The following is a 21,899-nucleotide window of genomic DNA, read 5'->3' on the forward strand; positions in this document are numbered from 1 at the left end:
TTAGTGAATGGACTTATATGGTTGCTATAGGCCGATATGTATGAAATTAATATAAACGACTATTATATAAACGGTCCATATTACTAAGAATCACAACGATATAATTATCATAGGTTATATGACTACAATCATATTAGTGAATGGACTTATATGGTTGCTATAGGCCGATATATATGAAATTAATATAAACGGCTATTATATAAACGGTCGATATTACTAAGAATCACAACGATATAATTACCATAGGTTATATGACTTCAACCATGTTAGTCAATGGACTTATATGGTTGCTATAGGCCGATACGTATGACCATAATAAATTAAATTATATAAACGACTATTATATAAACGGTCGATATTACTAAGAATCACAGCGATATAATTAGCATAGGTTATATGACTACAACCATATTAGTTAATGGACTTATATGGTTGCTATAGACCGATACGAATGACCTTAATGAATGAAATTAATATAACCGACTATTATACAAGCGTCCGATATTACTATAAATCACAACGATATAATTAGCATAGGTTATATGACTACAACCATATTAGTCAATGGACTTATATGGTAGCTATATGCCGATACGAATGACCTTAATATAAACGACTGTTTGACATCTACCTCATCAATGAGCTATTTGACAACCACCTCATCAACGGGCTATTATAAGTTTGTATATCGTATAAAAAATAATATTATGTATAGATACTAGACTTTTGATCTTCCCATCGTATAAATTGTATTTAAAAAAAAATACGTAATAGTATAGGTATACGTATACGAAGGTTTTTGATATTCCCATCCGTATGAATTTTATTTAAAACATAAAATAATTATGTAATAGTATAGGTATACATACGAAGTTGGTTGATCTTTCCATGAGAGAATAATGATTTATGGGATTAATGTTTTGGGATAATTAATATTTATTGACTAATTTTGGAGGGAAATATTTTGTAGGGAAAATGGTCATTAAGCCAAATGTGAAATGAAGGGCTTTACTGTTATTTCACCAGTGTGGTCATTGTTGGGTCACGCCAAGTTTGGTCGAATAGCAGCTCTCATAAATTGTATTTCCTCTGTTCCAGTTTATGTGAACCTATTTACTTTTTTGTCCGTTTCAAAAAGAATGAACCCTTTCTAAATTTGATAACAATTTAGCTTAAACTTACAATTCTACCCTTGATGAGAAGCTTTTATAACCACACAAATACTCTAGGCCCCATTTGAACTTGTTTAGGATCACAAATTACAAAATTTTTTATTTTTTTCTTAAACTCCGTGCCCAGTCAAATAGGTTCACATAAATTGGAACGGACGGAGTACATTACTACTACTATAACTTCCCCTTCTTCCCCTCTTTCTTCCATCTACAGTCGAAAGGGTCAATTATTCTCTTAGCAGAAGAAAAGTTGAACAAACTCTTGTAAGAAAATAAAATTCTTCTTTTTTTTTTTCCTTTATAGAACTATTTCCTGAAAATATTTGCTTTAATACCTTGTGTAGTCAAGTTAAGATCTTTACTGGGTTTTGATGTTAGTTTCATTTGGTTTTTTTTTTTTTTTTCTCAAATTGTGTTTGACTTCAGCTTTTGACATCCACAGATAAATTAATCTTTGAAATTATGGATGTATTTTTTATGTGGCCCTGAGTACTGATGTAAAGATTTGAGCTTTTGTTTCACGATTGGATTTGTCTGTGTTTTTCTGTTCTGAATTTGTTGAAAATAGTTTGTTCTATAATCAACTGATAAATCTAATAAAGGAAAGTTAGTCCTATGGTCTCATCAGTCTTCTATTACTACATAGTTAGGTACGTTACAGCATTTTTATTACCAACACCCTCTTCTTTTTTTTTTCTAGCTTTTTGTTTGATTACATGTATATTTGATATTTTAGATCTGGGGAAGTATGTCAATATTCTTGGATATTCGCGGGAGATAGTTTGTACAGTTTTTTCTGTTGAGTTTCCGAGAAAATGGGAGTGCAGTGTGCTTATATTTTCTGGAGATAATCTTGGCTTTCTCTCATATGAACAAATCTATGCTTCTTTTTTGTGTAATCTAAATATGGGGATCAATCAACTTTTGTTTCTGTTTGATTTCAGTTTTGGAAATGTTTAGTGAGATATTCTTATGTTCCTTGTTAATGTATTTGCAGGAGGGAAGATCATGTAATTTGATTGATTTCAAAAGATTCTGCGCTGAAAATCGGAAAAGCATAGGATAATTGAGGATTTTGGGTATTATCTGGTTAATCTTGTTCGGATTTTGTGGAAGTTGCAAGTAGCTTCACTTTTCTGAGGGATTGTTCTTCCTGTCAAGATGATGATGTTTGAGGAAATGGGGTTCTGTGGCGATCTTGATTTCTTTCCTGCTCCGCTAAAGGAAGTGGAAGTGGCTGCTCCACACACTGAGCCAAAGCCGGAGCTGGTGGTGGATGATGATTATAGTGATGAGGAGATTGATATGGATGAGCTGGAGAGGAGAATGTGGAGGGACAAGATGAAGCTGAAAAGGCTGAAGGAAATGACTAAGAGTAAGGAAGGTGTCGATCCTGCAAAACATCGTCAGTCGCAGGAGCAGGCGAGGAGGAAGAAGATGTCGAGGGCACAGGACGGGATCTTGAAGTACATGTTGAAAATGATGGAAGTATGTAAAGCTCAGGGCTTTGTTTATGGGATCATTCCAGAAAAAGGCAAGCCGGTTGGTGGGGCATCTGATAATCTTAGGGAGTGGTGGAAGGATAAAGTGAGGTTCGATCGAAATGGCCCTGCAGCCATAGCCAAATACCAAGCTGATCATGCCATCCCAGGGATGAACGAGGGATCTAATCCAGTGGGTCCTACCCCTCACACCTTGCAGGAGCTGCAAGATACCACCCTCGGTTCGTTATTGTCAGCTCTGATGCAGCACTGCGATCCTCCTCAGAGAAGATTTCCGTTGGAGAAAGGTGTTTCACCCCCGTGGTGGCCCACTGGTCAGGAGGATTGGTGGCCTCAGTTGGGTTTGCAGAAGGAACAAGGTCCTCCGCCCTATAAGAAGCCTCATGATCTTAAGAAGGCGTGGAAAGTTGGTGTCCTCACAGCAGTAATCAAGCACATGTTCCCCGATATTGCTAAAATTCGCAAGCTGGTACGGCAGTCAAAGTGCTTGCAGGATAAGATGACAGCCAAAGAAAGTGCAACTTGGCTTGCCATCATCAGTCAGGAGGAAGCTTTGGCTCGAGAACTCTATCCTGATCGCTGTCCAGCCTTGTCCTCAGCTGGTGCTAGTGGAACATTCATTTTGGATGACAGCAGTGAATATGACGTTGAAGGTGCTCAAGATGAGCCTAACTTTGATGTTCATGAGCAAAAACCAAACCATCTCAGCTTGTTGAATATTGGTGTCGAGAGATTCAAGGAGACGCTGCCTCTGCAGCAACAATCTCATCCAAACAAGGATGAATTCATCACCAACTTAGATTTCACTCGGAAGAGGAAGCAAGCCAATGAACTGACTGTAATGATGGATCAAAAGATCTATACGTGCGAGTTTCAACAATGTCCTCACAGTGAACTTCGAAATGGTTTTCAGGGCAAATCTGCCAGAGACAATCATCAGTTTGCTTGCCCTTTCAGAAATTCTTCCCAGTTTGGAGTTTCAAACTTTAACTTTAACGAAGTCAAGCCAGTTGTCTTCCCTCAACAATATGTGCAACCAAAGTCGGCATCTCTGCCTGTTAATCAAGGACCACCTACCTTTGATCTATCTGGTGTCGGAGTTCCTGAGGATGGACAAAGGATGATTACTGAGCTTATGTCATTCTATGATAGCAATATACAGGGAAACAAAAGCCAAAATACGGGGAATGTTGCACTGACCAAGGAGCAGCCTCATCAACAACCTCGTGTCAACCAGGATAATTACCTACACAGCCAAGGAATAATGGAGGGAAATATCTTCAAAGATGCTAATATTTCTACAAGTCATTCTATGCTGCCACAGGCTTCACCTTTCAATGCAGGCCCTAATGACAATTTTCATTTCATGTTCGGGTCTCCTTTCAACTTGCAGTCCGCCAACTACACTGGCAATTTACCTGGCATTGGATACGATACCACACCAAAGCAAAATCTTCCAACTTGGTACTAACCAGGAGATTGTTGACATGTATATCAAGTAGTGCAGCTTTGGCGTCATAGACATAGCTTTTTCCCAAGAGGGAAGATCCCATGTAATTTGTCTGCTTGTTGGGGTGCATTTTTAATCGCCTATAGCTCTCTTAGTAACGGTGTTTCAAGTTTTACCATGTTTTGTAGAGGTTGAAGAACTAGGCATGGTTTAACAAACACCCTCAAATATTTGCCATGCTTCTTGTAGTACATGTAGATATCTTATAAATAAGTTACTGTTTCATCATGGCCAGTTTTATCAGTATAAACTGTTGAATTCATAGCCGTGCAAATGCCTCTTGCAAAAATACAGGGTAAGACTGCAAAAATACAGGGTAAGACTGCGCACAATAGACTCTTGTGGTCCGGCCCTTTTCTGGACCCGCACACATTCTGCCCTGTAAACTGTTGAATTTATAAGCTGGTGAAAGTCTTACTTGTTTAGGACTGTTCTCAAGATTGTTTGAGAGGTCTGCCCTTTTAAGTCTCGTTGCATGGTTGTTAATGTTGACAAAGATATGTAAAGAGGTGTTTTCTTCTATGAGCATTAGCTTTTTAGTGAAAGACGCACCCCATGTTTTTTTGGCATTATCCTCTTTTTGAAGGCTGTTACAAGGAAAAGTGCTGGTTTAACAGTTTGATTTGCTATGCAATATCAACACATTTTTTTGTTGTTGGAGTATTCGAAGAATGGCCGGAAATCGTCTTCCTAAAAAGGAGAGTCTTTGTTTGAAAAAATATAGCTTTCAATTATAATGGTTTGCTTTTGTCAATCTCTCATGTCTTATTGATAACCGATGTATTTATGAAAAATTACAAAAATTTCAATAATTATTAAATTCTAAATTTCTAATCTCAAAAGTAAAATGAGTTTATCAGTAAAAACATAAAAAGTTGAATTCATCAAATATCTAAGTATAAATTCGCCTTTATTGAGTAGAATTTTGAGTACATACCTTCACCTCCACCCGCCAAACAAAAGATAATACGTAAATGATATTCCATCCGTTCCAGTTTATGTGAACCTATTTTCTTTTTGATCCGTTCTAAAAAGAATGACCCTTTTCTAAATTTGGAAACAATTTAGCTTAAACTTACAATTCTACCCTTAATGAAAAGCTTTTATAACCACACAAATACTCTGAACCCCTTTTTGATTTATTTAAGACCACAAATTCCAAAAATCTTCATTTTTTTCTTAAACTCCGTGATCGGTCAAACAGCTTCACATAAATTGAAACGGAGAGAATAGTAATTAAAAAAAATAAATTAAAACCTCCACCCTTCCCTCACCCTCCAACCACATCCAAGAAAAATAAATAAATTAATAAAAGAGAAGGAAGATTAACTCATTAAAGTAAAGAAAATTGGACCAACAAGACAAAGATCATGTGAAGAGAGTAGACACGGCAATTATTATCACCACTTTGTTTTTAACTTAAGAAGAAAAACATGGTCGGCTGGTCTCCATCACATTCAATATTCTTGTGATTGACTCTACTGTTCACTGAATTCTTTTCCTTTAAAGATTTGAAACTTTAAATAGCAAAAATAGCATATAGATAAGATAATCAAGATAGTACCTTAATTTGACAGCTTTGAGTAATTCCTAGTCTTTTTCTCTCTTGAAGTCATTTGGTTTGCTTAATATTTTCATTAACAATAATTGTAGTTGACTATGTTTGTTTAAATATTAATCCAAACAATCAAGAAGATACTGCAAATCAAAGCTGAAATAGAAAATCATTTGACTTAGAATCCTAAAAGTTGTCACTCTTAATAATTGTCGTGAATCTCATTTTTCAAAAGTCAAAGTAGGGGAGATTTTTATTATGCATAATTTAATTTGGTGCAAGAAAAGGACCATACTTCAAAAAGATAATTACCTGAAACTTAATCAACGAGTAAAGTGACGCTTGAGTTAATTTAAAAGTAGTTGATATATAACAATTCAACAAGGTGGGCGATAGTGTTTTCGTAATTTCCTTAATTAAATGTTAATAAAAATATTTAAGTATTGGTTGTGACAAGTAGTATTTTTTTTTTCTATATGTGCTAAGTTGGTTATAACAATTAACAAGTGATAACGAATAAGTTTTGATTAATTCGTAAAGATCTACAAAGTGACTGAAGTCATGTTCCTTCTTTGGTGATATATAATTTCCATAGTAAAAACTAAAAAGTTTTCAACGATTCATGTTAATCGAATATTAAAAAATTATTTTGTCAAGGAAAATATTTTCCAAAAAGTATCACAACACATTTCCAACGATTCAAGAAACAAAATGATTTAATCCAGAATTTCTTTTAGAAACATTTTTTATTATACCAAACACAGTTAAAATCGAAGATTATTAGAAAAGTATCATATAGTCTTAGCGAATTCAAAATTTGCAAAACACGACAAGAGTTATAATGAACTATGTGAGTTCGATAGCAAATTTACAGGGGCGACTCAATAAGTTTGATGGCCTAAAGCCAAACTTTAATGAGAGATCTTATTTTTTTTAATAAAAAAATTCTACATAATTTTATTTGAAGTTTTTTCTAGCTTTTTCAGAATAAAAATTTTAATAATTTTTGGCATAAACCTTTTAATCTCTAATGTAACATTATTGATCTTATGTAATAAAATCCAATTCAAGAAGTTGATAACTTTGTATCAGAATAATTTTTTGATGTTTCAATATACTTATTGCAATGATGAAAACCTGAGAAAAGCAAAAAACAAATAAAAATGAACTTTAAAAGTGTATTACTAATTTTTTAATGATAAATGTAATCTTTTCTTTATATATATTTTATTTTTTTACTTTGAAATACTTAATATTTTCTAAAAGAATTTGGGGCCTCACAAGATTAGTTGTAGTGGGATGGATAGAATTTTTGCTTTCTTAACCTGAGGTATTCGGTTCGAATCTTGGGAATGAAAAAAATTCTTTCTAAGGAACGATTTTCACTTTAATGGACCTTACATAGTACGAATTCGAATTACTCAACGGCCCAAATTAAATATCGAACATTGGATACGAATTAAAAAAAAATTGAGACCCCTAAAATTTTGGGATCTAAAACCCCCGTTTTAGTTGCTTCACCCTCTGCCCGGCCCTGCAAATTTAAAATCGATAAACTTTAAATTCTAATTCTGTCGTGCTACAAGAGATGGTCAGAAGATTTTGGGAGGCACAAATCTAAAACGTGAAGCATCATTTTCTGGCAACTAACATGTAGGGAATAGCAGTGAAATTGTCCTTGTGCATCTACTTCTACTATATTATATAATACATGCGCCTGGTCATTTTCGTTCCTATATCAACAGATCCAACACAAAAACTACAAGACGCACTTCCGTTTATACAGGCAAAAAAAGAGGAAAAATATAAGAAAATAAATAAAAACGTATTAAAAAGGTAGCGAACAGTGCCCCATTACAGATGCAATGTATATCAACCATGTTAAGGACTGTCCCAACAACACTAGACAGTTTTTGTTGATAGGCTAAATGGCTAATTAATTTATTATTTAAAAAATAAATTTCAATTGATTATCCCCTTGCACTTCGATGAAATACATATGGCTGTCCAACGGGCCGGGCCGTCCCGCCCCGTCCCGCGTCTCATTCCGTCCCGTCTTACTTCATTTTCAATGGGATGGGCCAATGTTAAACGGGACACGGGATGGGATGGGACGACCATTTCGTCTCCGTTTGTCTCGTCCCGTCCCGTCCCGCGAGTTTTTATAGTATATTTGTCGAATTTCTGTTGTATTTGGCAAGTATAAAACAAATTCAACTTATGCACCGGCCATTAATGAAATGATTTCAAAATTTAATTTTTTTTTTCCTATTCCCGAAGTTTATTTAATTTCTACTCTACTTAACCTATCTTTGAAACTAAGAGGTGCAAAGAGACCTGTTCGTAAAATTTATGAGAATTTAGCAATTCAAGAAAATGAACAACCATCTATTGAAGACTGCCAAGCTAGCATATATTCTTATGCTAAATCAATATTTGATAAATATAAATCTATGAAAACAACAGGTTGTGAAACTGCTCCTTCTATTTCTAAGTCTAGGGCAGAAGTTTTATGGGAAGATATGGATGATATAACAGGTTTTGAGATTTGAAAGTTCTATTAATAAAATAAAAGGCTCTAAGCGTTGATTTTTTTTTATGAATTGTCTTAATTACTTAATACTTTGAAATTATATTAAATACATTATAACTCTATTATAAATTTATAATTACTATAATATTTCATTACAAGTCTTTTGTTTTAATATTTTATAATTCTTTACTTAGTTTTCTAATTTTCGTTTTAACATTTAAGTTTGTTAAATAAGTCAAAAAACTAGTCGTTGCAAACTTTAAAAACTTAGTCATTTTCAAAAAATTAGATGTTTTTTTAAAAAAAAAACTACACTTAAGACCTACGAACCCGTCCCGTCCCGTCCCGCCCCGTCCCATTTGTTAGCGGGACGGGATGGGACGACTGCTTCGTCCCGTTTGTCCCATCCCGTTTTGTCCCGTCCCGCTTAAATGTCGTCCCGTCCCGTCCCGTTGGACAGCCATAGAAATACAGAATAATTGCATATAATAAAGTGAATATAAAAGCATTTAATCTTCTATATTATACGATGTAGATGATATTTATGCTCTAAGTTAACGATACTTTATTGATATTTTAAGTGCTAAATAATAACAAAATGCTCTAATTGAGGTTTTTATGCTTTGCAGGAACTACTCTAAGTTAGGAGGAGGATGTAGAGTGTTTTGAAGTCAAATATGTAGATACAAGGCCAATCGAGAAGAGCACGGATGAAAACGAGCAAGAAAAGGTGAAGAAAAACTGCTCAACAGCCCACCGCGACCGCGGCTGGAACGCGGTGAACTAAGACGAAAAACAGAATGGTTTGAAATGACCACGGTCGTGCCGCGACCGCGGTCGATCTGGAGGGAGCCAAGAAGTTTAAGGACCAAAGTGTAAATCGTGAAAAACTTATCCTAACCCTATATAAACTTAACAAACTCGCCCAAGTGAAGGTCAAGCTTGTTTTTAGACTCAATTGGAGGCAAGAACAAGTGTGAGAAGATCAAGACATCATTAGAGTTTTTCATTCTTCTTCTTTTTATCATTATTTTGAGATCTTGAATTATTTTATGGTTTTATCTTGCTTTGCTATGAGTAGCTAAACATTTAATCTAGGGTTGATGGAACCAACTGTTAGACGAAGTTTTGACTCAATTGTGTTATAATCGAGCCGTATTTATTATATGATTGTTCAACTACATTTTGTATGGTGATTGAATGTGCCCTTGATTAATCATGTCTAATTGCCTTGTATTGCTTGAGAAAGAATACTAGGTTAGATTGTTGTTGAACAACACCACTTTTGGGTAATTGAAGAGATTCATTATTTGAATTTAAAAGTAGGGTTGGAGATAACGAACTTTGGTGGGATAATTTAGAGTTGCATAAATTATCAGCTAGAGTAGTTCGAGAGAATGCTCTAGTAAATTATCGTAGTTGATCAAGAGATAATTACGGTAACCCATAGCTCATAATCCTCATAGAGTATTACGGCGATATTATAGCAAAAGAGTTAAGACTTAAACTAGCAATTGGGAAAATCAATACCTTAGATCTTTTTACCATTGAATTATCTTTAATTTAGAATATTGTTAGTTTTAATATCATTTTGCTTTAGTTAAACAAAATCCAATATTTATTGATAAAAATCTTGCATCCGAAATTGTTCGAGCTTGTAATAGCATCACAAAGAGTTGTAATAGATAGGTTAGTTCCCTGAGGATTCGAATCCGGACTTGAAAATCGGATTATATTTGCAACAGCCGCTTTGTCTGTTATAAGGCATAGTTGGGAGTGATCAAATTTTGGCGTCGTTGTCGTGGAGTTAACGGTGTTATTTATTACAAATTAGAAGTAGTGCTAGAATTATTAGTTTAGATCAATTTTCTACGGTGTTAAATAATTTTTCATTGAAATTCTCACGTTTGAACTCTTGTGTGATTCAGGTGTATGCCTAGAAATTCTTCGAGGACTGGTGAACTGCTTGAAGAACTCTCAGACCCCGAGAAAACATTCAGGGCATTAAACTGTACTAACAAGAAGAACAATCAATCACTACAAACACACCAACTCACAATTGAAATGGACAACAGGGAAAACATCGATGCAAATGATCGGGTACCTCTTGTGCCAAATGAAGTGGTGGTGGCACCTCTTGTGCCAGAAGCTGCACTTTATGATTGGGCATAGCCTACAACTGACAACCTGGCCACCGCCATTGCTGTGCCCCAAATATAAGCGGAGACATTCCAGATCACCAACAACATGCTGCACCTCCTACAGAATAAGGGATTGTTCTCCGGTTCACACATTGAAGACCCTCAACAACACCTGAAAAATTTTCTATCAATTTGTGTGACCCAAAGACAGCCAAATATAACCCCAGAAGCTATCAAGCTATTACTGTTCCCATTCTCTGTGACTGGGAAAACTCAGACTAGGATGAATTCGCTACCAATAAATTACATTGCCACTTCGGAGGAATTAGTCAAGCAGTTCCTGAACAAGTTTTACCCGCCCAACAAGACTGCAAGACAGAATGATGAGATATTGCAGTACAAGCAGCAACATACTAAGACCTTGCAGGAAACTTGGGAAAGATTCAAAGGGATTCTAGTGAAGTGCCCCCACCATGGTATTCCATACTAGATGCTCGGCCAGAGATTCTAAATGGGGTTATCAGATAATTTAAAAGCCAATGTAGATGCTTCATCTGGGGGTGCATTTTTTAGCAAGACATTCACAGAGTGTAAAATCCTTCTTGACAAGATGTCCTAGAATTCGGGGTGGATGACGAGAGGTACAACCCTGACGCCAATAGTGCATTCAGTTCCTTTGACCCAAATAATTCACATGCAGATAACATAGCCACACTCATGACTCAGATGAGTATACTGACGAAGAAGATTGATAAGATGAGTACAAAGCAAGTGCATATCGTTGACACAACAAATGGAGGACTGTGTACACCGTGCATTAATCAGTCTTATGTGTGTTCATGGAGTGGTGAAGGTGACAACCAAGGGTTGAGAGAAGATATGAATTATGTCAATAATTTTGGGGGTCAGAGACAAGGAGGACAACAATGGAGACCAACACCCAATCAGCAGTACAGACCGAACATGCCACAACCTGGAGATATGCAGCCCCAAGGCCAAGTGGTGCCATATCAGAGACAACAGGGCTATCAACAGCAGCACCAGCAACAGTTGGCATATCAGCCACCTCTTCAGCAACAGGATGGCAACATGGTAGAAATCAGGAGTATGTTGCAACAACTCATTGGAACAAATGGTAAGATGCAGAAAAAGTTGGCAGTGCATGACTCAGTAATAAAGAATATTGAAACTCAATTGGGGAAGTTGTCCATGGCCTTAAATAACTGCCCCCAGGGAACATTGCCAGCCGATACAAACATTAACCCAAGGAGAAAAACCCGAATCAGCTGATGGCAGTAAGTCTCCGGAATGGGAGAAATTTAGATAGGGAGCAAGAAGTTGTTCAACCTAGAAGAGAGACTACACCAGCCACTCCAGTTCCATTAGAGATAGATGAATCAGCAGAACTCACTAAAGTGGTGGTTGAACAGGCTCAGGTTGATAAAGGTAAGGCTAAAGAAAGTGAACAAGTTGCAGAACAGGTGGTACCTCTTGTGCCACAAAATTCCAATAAAGAACAGCCAGCAAGCAGGGAACAAAGAGTGATGCCTGCACCTTTCCCTCAGAGACTGGCAACATAAAAGAAAGAAGATCAATACAGGAAATTCATGGAGATGCTCTGTCAGATTCAATTGAATATTCCTCTAATGGATGCTTTGAGGGAGATGCCAGGCTATGCAAAGATGATGAAGGACCTGATGTCACAGAAATTTGACTTTCAGGACTTGTCCACAGTAACTTTGACACAGACATGCAGCGCGGTAATGACAAGACCCATGGCTCAAAAGATGTCTGATCCAGGTAGCTTCATTATTCCGTGTACTATTGGGAGCTATGCTTTTGCAAAAGCATTGTGTGACTTAGGAGCCAACATAAACTTGATGCCTTTGGCAATATATACAAAACTAGGGATTGGTAGAGCTAGACCGACTTCGATGTTGTTGCAACTGGCTGACCGCATGGTTAAAAGACCGACGGGGATTCTTGATGATGTGCTGGTACAAGTGGGAAAGTTTGTATTCCCTGCAGACTTTGTTATTCTGGATTTCCATGTAGATGAGGAGATACCCATCATTCTGGGAAGGCCATTTTTAGCCACTGGGAGAGCATTGATTGATTGTGAATCTAGGGAATTAAAAATGAGGTCGAACGATGAAGAAGTTATATTCAACGTTCAACAATCCATGAGGAGACCCAATGAATATGCAAATTGCTCACTAGTGGAAGCTGTGGATGTGATCCTGCATGAAGATGATGAAAGGCTGAATGCTAAAGATCCATTAGGAGCTTGCTTAACAAATTTAGAGGAGATGGATGGTGAAGGGTTTGCAGAGTGGGTTATGGCACTCGAAGGCCAAGGATTCTGGAAGAGGGAACCTCAGTTCGAGTCCCTTGAGTTAGAAAAGAGAGCTACACCACCGGCAAAACCATCAATAGAGGAACCACCCCAACTGGATCTGAAACCGCTTCCAGCCCACCTCAGATATGCTTTCTTGGGTCCCAATTCTACTTTGCCTGTTATTGTATCATTTGGTTTGCTAGCTGTGCAGGTAGAACAATTACTGCAGGTGTTGCAAGAATGCAAAACTGCCATTGGTTGGACCATGACAGACATAAAGGGTATTATCCCCGCCTTCTGCATGCACAAGATTCGTCTGGAAGAAGGGCACAAACCTTCCAGGGAACATCAACGAAGGTTGAACCCGAATATAAAAGAGGTAGTGAAAAAGGAGGTAATCAAGTGGCTGGACGCGGGCATCATCTTTCCCATATCTAATAGCAATTAGGTAAGCCCCGTCCAGTGTGTACCGAAAAAGGGTAGAATGACAGTTGTACAAAATGAGAAGAACGAGTTGATCATAACTCGTACAGTCACATAGTGGCGGATTTGCATAGATTACAGGAAATTAAATACAGCCACCCGAAAGGACCATTTCCCCTTGCCCTTCATTGACCAGATGTTGGACAAGTTAGTTGGGCGATCCTATTTTTGTTTCTTGGACGGATACTCAGGGTACAATCATATCTCAATAGCCCCAGAAGATAGAGAGAAAACGTCCTTCACATGTCCGTATGGCATCTTTGCCTTCCGGAGGATGCCCTTTGGACTTTGCAACGCACCGACCACATTCCAGTGGTGTATGCTAGGCATCTTCACCGACATGGTCGAAGACATTATGGAGGTGTTTATGGATGATTTCTCAGTGGTAGGGGATTCATTCGAAGATTGTCTTCACAACCTTAAAAGAGTGCTCAAACGATGTATGGAGAAAAATTTGGTGCTGAACTGGGAAAAGTGCCATTTTATGGTGCACGAAGGCATAGTGTTGGGGCATAGAGTATCCAAAAAAGGGATTGAAGTAGACCATGCAAAATTTGATGTGATTGAGAAACTTCCAGCACCCACTTCAGTGAAAGCAGTGAGAAGCTTCCTTGGGCATGCCGGATTCTACAGGCGGTTCATCAAGGATTTTTCAAAAATTGCTAACCCCTTATATAAGCTGCTTGAAAAAGACCAACACTTTTTGTTTTCTGATGATTGCAGATTAGCATTTGAGGAGCTGAAGAGGAGATTGGTGAATGCACCCATCATTGTTGCACCCAACTGGGAGCAACCATTCGAGCTGATATGCGACACCAGTGATTACGCTATAGGAGCGGTTTTGGGGCAGCACAAGGAGAAAATTATGCACCCCATTTACTATGCAAGCAGGACACTTAGTGGTGCACAACTGAACTACACAGTCACTGAAAAGGAAATGCTCACTGTAGTGTTTGCCTTCGACAAATTCAGGTCATACCTGATTGGCTCGAAAGTTATTGTTTATACTGACCATGCAGCCATTAGGTACTTGATGACAAAAAAGGAGTCAAAGACCTGTTTGATTCGCTGGGTTCTGTTGCTACAAGAATTTGACCTGGAGATTCGTGACCAAAAAGGGACAGACAACCAAGTAGCAAACCACCTCTCAAGATTGGAATGGGCAGAAAAGAGAACGGAGGTTAAAGATATCCTTGAGACATTCTCGGATGAGCAATTACTTTCTTTGACAATAGAGGAGGTACCATGGTATGCTGATATTGCTAATTACTTAGCATGTGGTATTGTACCTCATGATCTCTCCTCAATTCAAAAGAAATTTTTTTTCCGTGATTGTCGGGAGTATTATTGGGATGAACTTTTATTGTTCAAAATATATGTTGATAACATGATTCGGCGGTGTATTCCCGAGCAAGATCAACCCTCTATTTTGCAGGCTTGTCTTGTTTCGCCATATGGTGGACATTTTGGAGGAATTCGGACAGCAACAAAGGTGCTGAAATCAAGCTTGTATTGGCCTACATTGTTCAAGGATGCCCATGCTTGGGTCAAAAGCTTTGATGAATGTCAAAGGACGGGCAACATATCCCGTCGTCATGAGATGCCAATGACCACAATCCAAGAGTTGGAAGTGTTTGACATGTGGGGGATCGAATTAATGGGGCCGTCTGTCAGCTCATACGGTAATAAGTATATATTGGTTGCCGTTAACTATGTCTCCAAGTGGGTCGAAGCAGTTGTTCCCCAACCAATGATGCGAAAGGGGTGACCAGTTTCCTAAAGAAAAACATCTTCACACGTTTTGGCACCCCCGAGCTATAACCAGTGATGGTGGCTCTAATTTTTGTAATAGAGCGTTTGCACGCCTGTTGGAGAAGTTTGGATTTCGCCACAAGGTAGCCTCACCATACCACCCACAAACAAGCGGGCAAGTGGAAGTGTCAAATAGAGAAATTAAAAATGTCCTCTCAAAAATAGTGAATGCAATAAGAACTGACTGGGCATGGAAGCTGGATGATGCATTATGGGTATACCGCACAACCTTTAGAACTCTAACTAGTATGTCACCATACAAGTTGGTATTTGGAAAGGCATGCCACCTTCCGGTTGAGCTCGAACACAAAGTGTTGTGGGCATTGCGGCAGCTGAACTTAAACATGGAGGCAACAGTCACCAATAGAGTTAATGGATTGCATGAGCTTGAAGAATTCCAGTTCCAGGCATTCGAGAGTGCTAAACTTTATAAAGAAAGGATGAAACTGATGCATGATAAGCACATCTTGAATCGGAACTTCAACCTCGGAGAATTAGTATTACTATATAACTCAAGATTGAGGTTGTTTTCGGGTAAGTTGAAGTTCCGATGGTCAGGACCGTTCAGAGTGGTGCAAATGTTTCCAAGTGGAGCTGTGAAGATCGAATCTGAAGATGGGACGAACAAATTCACAGTGAATGGGAAGAGGTTGAAACATTACCTTGGAATGACTGAAGAAAAAGGGGACAACGTGGTGATAACGTTGGAGGAGCCCCAATACACAAATGAGTAGTGATGACATGAGCCTGCGTCGTGCCGCGACGTTAAATCCGGCGCTGCGTGGGAGACAACCCATGTTTTTTTTTCTTTTGTTTGATGTTGTACCAGATGTGTAGGAAACTAATACTCTTATAAAATAAAAAAATGTTTTTTTAAGCCCGTGACTGCGACCACGGTAAATGACGAGCATTCTGTTTTGGGTTGCTCTATTCACCGCAATCGCTGTGGGATCGCGGCACGACCGCGGCGAAATGCAAACATTCTATTTTGCCTCCCCCTCCTTCACCGCGGACGCGGTGGGACCGCGGTGCGATCGGTCTATCGCCCAGGTAAGTTGTACTTAATATTTTTTATTTTCTTTTCTTTTCTCTTCTACCCCCCCCCCAATAAAATTAAAATGCACCGGCCCCACCCCCACTTTCCTCACTATTCTCTCTCTATATAAGCCCTAACCCAATGCCTCTCTCTTCTTCTTCTTCTTCTTCTTTCCATCTCTCACACACCCACTTCTCCCCCCCCCCCACACACTTCCAACTCTCTCTTCCCCAACTTCCATTACTCTCAACCTCTACAGGAACCAGGTATGTCAAGCTTTCCATCTCTCTTCTTGTACTTTTCTATTTTGCAATTTTAATGTTTGAATTGTTGTAGTATCTATAGTTGGATTTTTGGTTTTCTTTTCTTCTTTTTAGTGGGTAATGTAAAAAAATATTGTAGAGAAGAGCTTGGTTTTGTTGTGTGAAGTTATTTGTGGTGGGGTGGAGTGTGAAGTGAGAATAGTTGATTTGGGGGAGAGTTTATGCTTCCATGGGATAGGTATGTTAAATTATAGTCCATGCTCACAAGGTTCTTGTGAAATTGCTCCAATGGAGCTGTAATGGCTAATGTGACCATAGTGATGGTGAAGTCTGAGTAACCACCCAGGGTTCACACAACTCAAACCCTCACTAATAGTAGCCTCTATTTTGTTAGGAACAATGCATCAGTCAAGGAAGAGACGTGCCACAGGTTCCTCCGCTAGTGGACCAGGAGGTTCATCCAGAGCTAGAGCTTAGGCTAGTGCCGACCAGTTTGACCGCACTCGGTTTGTTTCCAAAGCAGCTCAAGATAGGTTTAATGCAAAGGCCTCCAAGAAGTTGTTACCTGAAGTACACATTGACAGGCATGCCTTGCAAATTGAATGCCCAAGTATTTTTGAAGAATTGAGGAGGCGTCAACTGGACATCTTCTTTAATGAACTGAAAGAGGTCAATGTACTGATAGTAAGGAAATTTTACGCGAATTGCCCAGAGCATGTTGATAGGGTTGTCATGGTACGAAATACCCGGGTGGATGCATCTCTTGAGGTCAGAGTGTACAGGCTACCGGTATTCACTGCAGAGACGGATTATTACCTTGCTTATCATCGCCCAACTATTTGGTGGGCACCAATTCTTGAAACAATCTGTGTGGTTGGCCGGGAGCCAATATGGATAAAGCAGAGAATTACCCTGAACTCCCAATCTCTCACTTGGGAAGCTAAGTGTTGGCTCACAATTATCAACAGCCATTTGCTGCCCTCCAACAACACTACAGATGTTAATAGGCCAAGAGCAACAACGATTTATTGTTTTATGACTCACCACAATTTTGATGTGGCCAAGCTTATTCAGGATGAAATGTTCATTCACTCCCCGGAAATACTCAAAAGGTTCTACTTCCCTACCCTGGTCACCAAGCTGTGTCGTTCTTCACGAGTTCCTGAAAATCCCATAGTAGATGGGAAATTGCCATTAAAAGCCCCATTCAGGGCTAGCAAAATCACAGTTGGAAAAGAGCGGGCTGTGGCAGTTGATGATGATAATGATGCCGATGATGATGATGAGGGAACTATGCATGTTGACTCCCCACCAGAGCAGAGTGCTGATGAGGCGGGCCCATCACAAGCTTGCCAGAGTACCCGGATGACTACCTTGGAACAGGAGATGGCTGGCCTATGCACTTCGGTCACTAACCTGAGTGTTAGAGTTGACACTTTGGCTACTCAAAATGCTAGGTCCTAGAAAAAGATCATGGGTTGGCTCCGGGCGCTAGAACGAGCATGTCACCTCGATCCTAGCACCGTCTCCGATCAAGACTGAGCACCAGAGAAGTCCACTTACCTTACTCTGCATTAAATTCTTTGACATGGGAACATGCCAAATCTATAAGTGTGAGGTGGGGGATGGTTGTTGTTGTTGTACAATTGTATAAATTTGTTTGGTGTTTTTGATTGATGTTAATTAACTTCGACTTGGCCCGAAGACGGATACCTCTCGACGGGTCTCTTGAGGGACTTAAGTCGAGCGGAAAAAAAATTCGTTTGTTAGGTAGTGTATCAACTTCCCCTTGGTTTTTGTTTAAACCACGGTTCTTTTTTAAGGGTTTCTATTTGAACTGGGTGTAGTTAGTTTTTTTTAATTAATTTTTTAGTGTAGGAAATTTTGGACGAAGAATAGAAATAGGATCTCTTAACTCCATGATACCTTGAATAGAGATTGTTTTAATGTGACACTAAGGCTCATTGGTTGACTCTAACAATAAAGCCTTAAATTGTGTGTTCTTAAGTTGGCTTAAGTACCTTGAGCAGAGTGTCTGATGGTCCTAACTGAATTGAGTCATGTGCCATGTGTGAGTGAGGCTTTGTGTATTCTATGCTAATACCCAATGTCTAGAACTTGCCCTGTGTGTGTACGAAGCGAAATGGTAGTCTTCATTGGTCTGGAAAGTGATATAGGCATTTCCTTGTTGAACCTAATTATATATGTGTTCACCCACCTGATTGTGTATATCCTAGTTAACCCCTTTGAGCCTGTAATCCTATTTCTTTGGCACCCACATTACAAGTCTTACCTAAGTTGTGAATTGTCTATCTTTTTGAACCCTATCACCTCTAGAAGCACTAGAATTGTAATGAATATGGAAAAGTTAAAGTGTGGGGTGGTCGGTTGGGCTTTTGAGTGGAGCTAATAAAATAAGGAGAAAGGTGCACTGTGTTAAAAAAAAAAAGAACAAGAGCCACTTGAATTGAAAAAAAGAGTTCCTTGCTAAGTGGTGACCCTTGATGTAAATGTGCTTAAAGAAGTAGGGAGTTTAACTTAATGATGTAAAGGTGGAATGAAGGGTTGACAAAGGTATGGGCTTAAAAGTGAAAAATATATTGAAGTGCTTAGGGAGATGTAGTCACTATATCCATATGTATTCTACATGTCCCATAGCCAACATTACAACCAAATAAAGTCCAACTTGATTCTAGACCAAATAGGCTCGATTAGTCGAGTATTACACTACGGGCAAGCCTATGGTGCGTTGTTTGTGGCATAAGAATTTATTTCTGAGGGTGAATGAAATCTTATGTATTTGAATTCCTCAGTGTGTGAATTATATATGACATTACACAAGTCACTTTTGTGGTGAGTAGGCACATGATTCATGATGGAAAGGTAAGTCTGGACCTCTGACTGAGAGTATGAAAGCCGGTTAGGGACATTATGTGGCTAGAGAGAGAGTCCACTCTTGAGGTTAGGAGGTTACACTAAAGTAGTCTATCTATGTGAATTATTCTTGGTATAAGGAGTAGGGAAGTGACCCAGTAATGATTAGGCCTATAGAGTATGTTTTTGTTGCTAGAAGACTAGCAAGGTTTAAGTGTGGGTGTTGATAGTAGCCTATATTATACGATGTAGATGCTATGTATGCTCTAAATTAACTATACTTTATTGATGTTTTAAGTGCTAAATGATAACAAAATGCTCTAATTGAGGTTTTTATGCTTTGCAGGAACTGCTCCGAGTTAGGAGGAGGATATAAAGTGTTTTGGAGTCAAATATGTAGATACAAGGCCAATCGAGAAGAGCCCGGATGAAAATGAGCAAGAAAAGGTGAAGAAAAACTGGTCAACAGCCCACCGCGACTGCGGTGGGACCGCGGTGAACTAAGGCAAAAAACAGAATGGTTTGAAATGACCGCGGTCGATCTGGAGGGAGCCAAGAAGTTTAAGGGCCAAAGTGTAAATCGTGGAAAACTTATCCTAACCCTATATAAACTTAACAAACTCGCCCAAGTGAAGGTCAAGCTTGTTTTTAGACTCAATTGGAGGCAAGAACAAGTGTGAGAAGATCAAGACACCATTAGAGTTTTTCATTCTTCTTCTTTTTATCATTATTTTGAGATCATGAATTATTTTATGGTTTATCTTGCTTTGCTATGAGTAGCTAAACATTTAATCTAGGGCTGATGGAACCAACTGTTAGATGAAGTTTTGGCTCAATTGAGTTATAATCGAGCCGGGTTTATTATATGATTGTTCAACTACGTTTTGTATGGTGATTAATTGAATGGGCCCTTGATTAATCGTGTCTAATTGCCTTGTGTTGCTTGAGAAAGAATACTAGGTTAGATTGTTGTTGAACAACACCACTTTGGGTAATTGAAGAGATTCATTACTTGAATTTAAAAGTGAGGTTAGAGATAACGAAACTTTGGTGGGATAATTCAGAGCTGCATAAATTATCAGCTAGAGTAGTTCAAGAGAATGGTCTAGTAAATTATCGTAGTTGATCGAGAGATAATTGCGGTAACCCATAGCTCATAATCCTCATAGAGTATTACGGCGATATTATAGCAAAAGAGTTAAGACTTAAACTAGCAATTGGGGAAATCAATACCCTAGATCTTTTTACTATTGAATTATCTTTGATTTAGAATATTGTTAGTTTTAATATCATTTTGCTTTAGTTAAACAAAACCCAATATTTATTGATAAAAATCTTACATCCGGAAATTGTTCGAGCTTGTAATAGCATCACAAAGAGTTGCAATAGATAGGTTAGTTCCCTGAGGATTCGACTCTGGACTTGAAAACCGAATTATATTTGCAATGACCGCTTTATCTTTTATAAGGCATAGCTGGGCGCGATCACTAACGCCTTATGCTAAGATTATAAAACCTCCCAGAAAAAAAGTAAAATATTAACATTTTTTTTGTTTTGCTGTTATAAGCTGAATTAATCTTAGGTTCCAGTTTCAGTTATTAGTTTATCAGTTTATACTGTCTTGAAAACCACATCTCTCTACTGTATAGAATCCTGTGAGGACACAAAATAAAAAATAAGAAAACGCAAAGTAGGAATAGAAAATAAATAACAGTGACACAGGCTTAGGAGTTTAGATCTATTTTTGTTTAAAATGTACAATTATTAATCTCTATCAGAAATTACGAGTTGAATATTTTTCAAAAATAGTTAATAATTATTTATTTATTTATTTAAATAATATTATTTGTTTCGTCCACATACAACATGCATGTCAAACTTTCTATTATTGGTGGAAATGAAAGAACTATTTTCCTTTTCTTGATTTGTTGGTGTTGACATTAGTTGCTTACCTACATGATAAATTCTTATCATATTTGTTTGACCTGATTTCCATTTAAAAGTCTAATAATTCTTTGTAACCAACGGTTACTTAAAACTCTTAGGGGTCGTTTGGTAGGATATAAGAATAGTGCGGAATAAAGTATATTAGTAATGCAAACATTAGTTATGCAGATATTATTTCTTATCTATTGTTAGGTATGGTGTATTAAAATTATAATGCATTGCATAATTTGTAAGAAAAATAGTTGTTTACAAAAATGTCCTCCATATTCTCTAGCCTTAAGGGACTTTAAGGATAATTTTGTCTTTAACCATACTAATGCATGTTAATAGCCTTGGTATTACTAATACCATGGTTTTCTATGCATTATTTATACATAGGATAATACCAAGTATGATGTATAACTAATACAAGTATTAGTTATACACATGTTGAAAAAATATACCAAACAAAGTATTAGCAATACATAAAGCTAATGTTTGCATTATTTTTTCTACTACTTCCTACTAAACGATCCCTTAGTGGTCGTTTGGTAAGAGGGATTAGGTGGGATAAGAGGTGGGATTAAATTTATATCTTATTTGGTTGGAGGTATAAATTAATCCCAGAATAATTTATACCTCCAACCAAACAAGGTATACATTTAATCTCACCTATTATCCCATCCATCCCATCTTATCCCATCTTATGCCATCAAATGTGGTATTATTTTATACCATAGCTCAAGTGGTATAA

The 21,899-nt window shown here is 37.9% G+C and overlaps 3 protein-coding genes across 4 annotated transcripts; all 3 read left to right on the top strand.

Moving 5' to 3' along the window:
• Positions 1–1,355: 1,355 nt before the first annotated feature.
• LOC104244994 (ETHYLENE INSENSITIVE 3-like 1 protein) lies at positions 1,356–4,412 on the top strand. Of its 2 annotated transcripts, none has more exons than XM_009800527.2 (2): positions 1,356–1,436; positions 2,170–4,412. In XM_009800527.2, exon 2 carries the CDS (start codon positions 2,334–2,336, stop codon positions 4,143–4,145), a length of 1,812 nt encoding a protein of 603 aa, XP_009798829.1. In that variant the 5' UTR covers positions 1,356–1,436; positions 2,170–2,333; the 3' UTR covers positions 4,146–4,412. The 2 variants fall into 2 exon arrangements, with proteins under 2 accessions (XP_009798829.1, XP_009798831.1); XM_009800529.2 differs by lacking the exon at positions 1,356–1,436 and adding an exon at positions 1,568–1,822.
• A 7,608-nt stretch (positions 4,413–12,020) lies between these two features.
• LOC138871343 (uncharacterized) lies at positions 12,021–13,199 on the top strand. Its single transcript, XM_070149216.1, has one exon. The coding sequence runs from the start codon at positions 12,021–12,023 to the stop codon at positions 13,197–13,199; it is 1,179 nt and encodes a 392-aa protein (XP_070005317.1).
• A 2,191-nt stretch (positions 13,200–15,390) lies between these two features.
• Positions 15,391–15,780, top strand: LOC138871344 (uncharacterized). Its single transcript, XM_070149217.1, has one exon. The coding sequence runs from the start codon at positions 15,391–15,393 to the stop codon at positions 15,778–15,780; it is 390 nt and encodes a 129-aa protein (XP_070005318.1).
• The last annotated feature ends 6,119 nt before the right edge of the window (positions 15,781–21,899 follow it).

The sequence above is a fragment of the Nicotiana sylvestris genome, chromosome 6 (genome assembly GCF_000393655.2).
Source record: "Nicotiana sylvestris chromosome 6, ASM39365v2, whole genome shotgun sequence".
NCBI classification, from domain to species: domain Eukaryota; kingdom Viridiplantae; phylum Streptophyta; class Magnoliopsida; order Solanales; family Solanaceae; genus Nicotiana; species Nicotiana sylvestris.

Bases quoted from the DNA above. Each gene is read 5' to 3' on its own strand.
- LOC138871344 (XM_070149217.1), top strand. From the start codon at position 15,391: ATGGAGGCAACAGTCACCAATAGAGTTAATGGATTGCATGAGCTTGAA.
- LOC104244994 (XM_009800527.2), top strand. From the start codon at position 2,334: ATGATGATGTTTGAGGAAATGGGGTTCTGTGGCGATCTTGATTTCTTT.
- LOC138871343 (XM_070149216.1), top strand. From the start codon at position 12,021: ATGGAGATGCTCTGTCAGATTCAATTGAATATTCCTCTAATGGATGCT.